We start from the raw sequence: 6,872 nt of genomic DNA on the forward strand, positions 1-6,872 counted from the left end.
GCTTTGGTCCTTGCACTGGTCACCTCTATCTCGAGCTTCTTCGCTTGCATGTCCGCCTCCATCTCTAGCTTCTTTGCATGTATGTCGGCCTCCATCTCGAGCTTTTTCTTTTGTATCTCGACGTAGGCCTTTATTTGCTCCTCTTTCTCTTGTCGACGATTTTCCTCCCTTGTCTCCTTTTGGGTCATCGTGCCTTGCAAAATTTCTTGCAAGGCAAATGTCGACCTAAACAGACGCATGGGACAGAATGTGCCGACGCGTTCGAGTTGCCACAAGAACATCTAAAAAAATGATGGGGGGGGGGGGGATTCTTTTTTAACACAGTCTGCCTATATTGTGTCAAAAATAAAATCCCTCATTTTTTAGATGCTCTTACTCCGATTTGCGGTGTTTCCACGGCCATAGTGAAACATGGGGACTAAATTAGTAAAACATGAATCATATCAAACAAAGACAGTGGCAAAATGATACAAATTTCTGCATACAGAAATCACAGATTATTGATCTAGTTGTTGGACAAGTTTATATCTTGAAATGCTATATCTTGAAATGCATGAGTAGTTTGTGTAAACCTGTGAACTGTTAGTCTGAGTAAATGGGGACAAAACAACTTAGGTGTAGAAGAAACAAAAAATATAATACTCCCTTCAATCCATATTAGTTGTCGCTATCCATATTAGTTGTCGCTCAGACGAATATATCTACTTATTTATGTAATTTAAAATCATGAAACGGTGGCGCTGGTGTTTATAAAGAACGTCCTACTATTTAGGAAACACAACACATAGCTTGGAGTACATTTTGGATGCCCATTACCAGGACAAGAGAAAATAGAAAGATACCCCAACTGATCACAACATACCAGGAAACGCACTGTATGCCACCAACCATTTCATGGCTTATGGGACCAACAAAGTAGCATGATCTGTTCCGAATAGAGCCTTCTCACAAATATACAAAGCTCACACTGTGCCCACGATTGAACCATTACAGGAGAGTTCAGCAATCTTCTCTCAACTACACTCCTAATAATACCAATCGTACATGACCCAAATCACAGTGCCCAGCTGAGCTGAGAACCAAGACAAGAGCAAAAAGACCAAACACCACTTGCTCTGCAAACCCTACAATCTATCACCAACACTAACATGATCTGATGGGTGATGATGATGATGTTTGACAGAACAGATGGCCACCTTTTCTTCCTTTCTACATCTCCTCTTTTATGTGGCAGGGTGACCTGGATGAAGAGGCTCACCTCCTCTCCCCTTGTTAACTCCATGTAGGATAAACATTTTTATTCACCGCCGGTATCTCCTCTGTCTTGCCTTCTCTCCAGTCTATTCTATCTATGCATGTTTTTCGTATATACACCACAAATTATATATGTATCACAAGGCTAACTGACGGTCTCCATGCGCCTAAGCCAGATTAACAATTGCTGTTGTCTCCAACAAGTTATGTCCAAATGCAAGCACCTGAACAAAAACATATAAGATTCTCACTAGAATAATGGTGACGACACTTCAATATCCAAATGATGCTATGATTTTCAAATTTTCTTCTTCCAGAAGTCAAGCACTTGTGGCAAATGTTGTTTGGCAGTTTATAGTAACTAGGTTACCAAGCTATGAACATGGCCTTATGTTTCAAAAGAGGGGAGGGATTACATACCTGATGTTCAGCTATCCATCTTCAATGCCCCTTACTCCTTGTCTCCACAGCCGAACCATCCTTGAGTGCTTCTCGAGCTTCGTTTTCTTTTCCTAATGAAAATAGGGCCGCAGCCTGAAGATAAAATGTAGTTGGCCATGTAGGAAATATCGCCAGAGCCTGCACTGCATCATCCAGAGCTTCTTGTGGCATGTCATTCATGAGATACGACAAGCAACGCCTCGCATAAATTGTTGGTGAAACCATGGTACCAACATCAATGAACTGCATGGCAATTAAGAAAGATAATCAGAAATGAACTCCAGGAACAAGGATTTGTGATCAAATACAAACAGCTTAAAGCTACATTTTTCCAAAAGAAAGATACATGGCCAAGCAATTTAGTCGTGGTTGTTGCAAAAGATGGACCACACCAAATTCAAGCCATATTATAAAAATCATACATGGTGTCATGGATTAAGTATGACCCAATGATAACAAATGACAACTTAAGAGAAACCAAATAAGCAAATGAGGGACAACCTGAGAGTAGCAATCAATGGCCATGCTAAAATCCTTTTGTCGAAATGCAGTGTCGCCCTTCTTCTTTGAATCAATTGTAGCTTGCATTTGATTAGTCCACATCTGAAATGAGAGCTGCAACCGAGAAGAAACAAGTTAGGTGAAATGCACCTAACAGAAATATTAAAAATCCACTAAACCCTAATACATTGTTATTCATTTATTTAACACCCAGATAATTTTTCTTTCTTTAGTAAAAAATATAAAGCTCTACCATTGAACTGGACGACTCCTTTGATGATACCAGCAGGCGTTTTGTGCGCCGAATCCAGAGTCTGAGGTCAAGGAGGCTTTAAAAGGATGAAAGGAAGCGAGGCGGTGGGCCCTGATTGTATCCCCATTGAGGTATGGTGAGGCCTCGGGGACATAGCGATAGTATGGCTAACCAAGCTTTTCAGCCTCATTTTTCGGGCAAACAAGATGCCAGAAGAATGGAGACGGAGTATATTAGTACCAATCTTCAAGAACAAGGGGGATGTTCAGAGTTGTACTAATTACCATGGAATTAAGCTAATGAGCCATACAATGAAGCTATGGGAGAGTGTCATTGAGCACCGCTTAAGAAGAATGACACGCGTGACCAAAAATCAGTTTGGTTTCATGCCTGGGAGGTCGACCATGGAAGCCATTTTCTTTGTACGACAACTTATGGAGAGATACAGGGAGCAAAAGAAGGACCTGCATATGGTGTTCATTGACTTGGAGAAGGCCTATGATACGATACCGCGGAATGTCATGTGGTGGGCCTTGGAGAAACACAAAGTCCCAGCAAAGTACATTGCCCTCATCAAGGACATGTACGATAATGTTGTGACAAGTGTTCGAACAAGTGATGGCGACACTGATGACTTCCCGATTAAAATAGGACTACACCAGGGGTCTGTATGCTCTTTGCGGATGATGTGGTGCTACTCGACGATAGTCGGATGGGGGTCAATAGGAAGTTAAAGCTATCGAGACAAACCTTGTAATCTAAAGGTTTAAGGCTTAGTAGAACTAAAACTGAGTACAAGAGGTGCGGTTTCAATACTACTAGGCACGAGGAAAAGGAGGAGGTTAGCCTTGATGGGCAGGTGGTGCCTTAGAAGGATACCTTTCCGATATTTGGGGTCAATACTGCAGAAGGATTGGGATATTGACGAAGATGTGAACCATTGAATCAAAGTCGGATGGATGAAGTGGCGCCAAGCTTCTGTCATTCTCTGTGACAAGAGAGTGCCACAAAAGCTAAAAGGCAAGTTCTATAGGACCGCGATTCGACCCGCAATGTTGTATGGCGTTGAGTGTTGGCCGACTAAAAGGCGACATGTTCAACAGTTAGGTGTGGCAGAGATGCGCATGTTGAGATGGACGTGTGGCCACACAAGGAAGGGCCGGGTCCAGAATGATGATATACAAGATAGAGTTGGGGTAGCACCGATTGAAGAGAAGCTTGTCCAACATCGTCAGAGATGGTTTGGGCATATTCAGCGCATGCCTCCAGAAGCTCCAGTGTGTAGCGGACGGCTGAAGTGTGTTGATAGCCTGATAATGTCAAGAGAGGTCGGGGTAGACCGAACTTGACATGGGAGGAGTTTGTAAAGAGAGATTTGAAAGACCGGAGTATCACCAAAGAACTAGCCATGAACAGACCCACCCAGGTTCAAGGCATGGTACTTGCAATTTGGGTTTGTTGCACCAATTATACTGTAGGGGGTTCCTTTACAATCTTTCTGTCAAAAAAAAACTAGCCATGAACAGGGGTGCGTGGAAACTTGCTATCCATGTGCCAGAACCATGAGTTGGCCGTGAGATCTTATGGGTTTCACCTCTAACATACCCCAACTTGTTTGGGACTAAAGGCTTTTTTGTTGTTGTTGCAAAAAATATAAAGCATGCACATGGAGTTTTACCTTTAAGTACACATCAAGTAGACAGTGAATCAAAGGGGGGGAAAATACTTGCCTCATTTGCTGTTCCCTCGTCATCTTTATAGCCAGCGGTTTCTAGATGTTCATGTATTGCAGTAAGATCCTTTCTGGAGCAAGCTTCAGCAAGAGGAGAAAGATGAATTGATTGAAGAGTAAATGCACCACCACGGGGCTTATCCATCAGATCATAAGATTGGGACTGCAAAACGTATCAATAGTATCACAACCTTGAGTTCAAAACAATTAAGTACACAATCAAGGAACATGGGCATGCTTTTATTCTATACTGGAGATGCATGACAAGATATATATATTCACCTCAACGTCCTTCTGAAGAGAAGCCAGTGCAAGAACCAAAGATCTTACATTAGGCCGCTCTCGTGGTTCATAATGCAGGCACCTTGAAGCTAAACGCATCAGGTCTGTTCCTTCCTCGTTCGAAAATTGGCCCTCTAAACAGGAGTCTATGAGCATACTGAAGTTTCGATCACGAATCAGGTCAAGAGCCTGGACATATGGGCAGTAAATCAGTTTCGTTGCAACAAAACATTATTTTGATTGTTCTTCTTAAGTTTTACCCAGTTATTAAATATTTCCCACTCCATCCTACTGTCGCTTTTCTAGATTATATACAAGTAGAGGTGTGCATAGATGCAGTAAAGTTCAAAGTAAAATACTGGTTTGTTCATTTATCCCACATAGAACCATCATTAAAGCACCCTTCAACATGCTTTAAGTTCAAACTATGTCAAAGATGATGGTCATGACAGAACTACGACGAAAATGATCAAAGCAACATAGATATACTGATAAAGAAATCAAGGCAAGAAAATTTACATGGCTAGGAGGAATATGCTTCCCACTAAGAACATCCAACAACAATGTGCCAAAGCTGTATATGACACTTTCCGGAGTTATTGTTCCTGCAGGTAAAACTGAAGTGTTAGAGCCAAACCATAGCTTTAAAAGCTCAATGACAAATGGATCCTCACGTGTGCACTAGGCCAAGGCAATACAAATTAGAAAAACGAAAACTCCATTTATTGCAACTAAAAAAATTCAATTCATAATGCCTCCCGCTAACTGCTATACCGAAAAAGGCTTTCGCCCCGCTTTATATATAAAGCAACGATCAACAGCACTCGGTACAAACACACGCCCCCACAACACACGAACACACACACCCAAGGCAGGATACATAGGCACTAAGCACAGCAACACCAGCCCTAGCACTACAAGAGCAGCCGGGGGCTACCGCCGTGAACACGCCACCGCGAAGAAGTGAAGCCGCATATGACGAACCGTGGGCTCTAAGGCGGCGCCTTCAGGAAGGATACGACACCGGAGCACCGCCACTGCCCGATCCGAAGATCAGAGTTTCCCCTGGAGCAACACGACGGGCAATGAGAGCCGCGACGACGCCTTCAAGAAGGGAACGAGCTTCGCCGCCGCCGGTCCGTCTGAAGATAGAGCGGGTTTTCACCCTGGCCACACTCACCGCCACACCCCGGCTACCATGCCGCCCACACGGCCGTGGCATCCGGGCAGCACCGAGCCACGGGCTCTGCCCATGAGCACCGCAGAACCACCACCAGGGCCGCCGCTCCGGCATCCAAGACCTTGACACCATCTCACCGGAGACCCGCCGCTACCCCAACCAAAGAAACGAGTGGAAAGGACCCGCCTTTCGCACCCCTGGGCAGCCCCCAGTGCCGAGACCCAAAAGACCGGCCAAACCTGGCCTCATCGGCCCGTCCTGCGGCATCGGGCGCAAGACGAGCTCGGTCCTGCCGCCGGCACGAGACACGCATGGTCCTGACGCCGAGCGCGAGACGGGCTTGGTCCTGCTACCGGGCGCGAGACGAGGTCAGTCCTGCTGCCGGGTGCGGGACGAGTGATGAACCACAACCGGGGGAAGGCCACCCTTTCGACGAAGATAGTGGCCGGACGACGAGGTGAAGGATCGAAGGTCGAAACAGGCCGCCTACAGACGAGCAGACTCCGGAGATCCAGCCGCCACTGAAGCCGGCTCGGCGTATGGTAGCCACCACCCAGAGGACCAAGCCACCTCGTCGCCGCCGTCCACAGCCAAAAGAGCAGCCACGCCGGGCCGATGCCTTAACCCGCGCCGCCCGCGGAAAACACCAAATCCGGCCGGCACTCACCGCCACCAAGCCGCTGAAGCGCCGCCTTGCACGCCCCACCATGCCAGGAGCCAGCCCAAACAAGGTGGCCGCCGTCCCCTAGCCTGCGCCGCCACAGCCCTCGTCGCCAACCGCCCAGATCTGATGGAGCCGTCGTCGCAGCTAGCCGCCCCGCCTCACCAAGTGCCGGCGCGCCCCACTAGAAATTCCACGCAGCCACCGCCGCTTCGACGTACAGCCGCACCCACAACACGGCCGGTCGCGTCGCCGCCCCACGCGAGCGCTGCACTCCTCACCAGCAGGCCGCGTCCCGCGCCTTAGAGCACCAGGGGAGGAGGGAAGAAGGCCCCGCCGCCACTGGCGCCAGCCAGGCTTCGCCCGGCGGCACCGTCAGGCGGCGGCGAGGAGGGAAGGAGGTGTTGGCGGGCAGCGGCTAGGGTTTCACCCTGCCGCCCGCGAGAGCGGCTCGGGCAAACAGGGGAAAGTTTTCGAAGGCAGTATCATTCTGGGATGTCAAACAATTTGACTGGTAACATCCCAAAAAACGCTAACTGCTATATGCATCTTCGTAAATCATCAACCC

General features: G+C 47.2%; 1 protein-coding gene across 1 annotated transcript in view; it reads right to left on the bottom strand.

Annotated features, from left to right (window-relative positions):
- Nucleotides 1-848: 848 nt before the first annotated feature.
- LOC123147687 (probable serine/threonine-protein kinase BSK3) overlaps nucleotides 849-6,872 on the bottom strand; it is a 9,367-nt gene continuing 3,343 nt past the window's right edge. The window contains exons 6-11 of the mRNA XM_044566958.1: nucleotides 4,983-5,068; nucleotides 4,464-4,652; nucleotides 4,180-4,344; nucleotides 2,197-2,310; nucleotides 1,675-1,938; nucleotides 849-1,478 (exon numbers count right to left, since the gene is read on the bottom strand). Of these exons, the coding sequence (XP_044422893.1) occupies nucleotides 1,696-1,938; nucleotides 2,197-2,310; nucleotides 4,180-4,344; nucleotides 4,464-4,652; nucleotides 4,983-5,068 (797 nt within the window). The 3' untranslated portion in view covers nucleotides 849-1,478; nucleotides 1,675-1,695. The remainder of the gene's footprint in view (nucleotides 1,479-1,674; nucleotides 1,939-2,196; nucleotides 2,311-4,179; nucleotides 4,345-4,463; nucleotides 4,653-4,982; nucleotides 5,069-6,872) is intronic.

Source organism: Triticum aestivum, chromosome 7A (genome assembly GCF_018294505.1).
Source record: "Triticum aestivum cultivar Chinese Spring chromosome 7A, IWGSC CS RefSeq v2.1, whole genome shotgun sequence".
Taxonomy (NCBI): Eukaryota; Viridiplantae; Streptophyta; class Magnoliopsida; order Poales; family Poaceae; genus Triticum; species Triticum aestivum.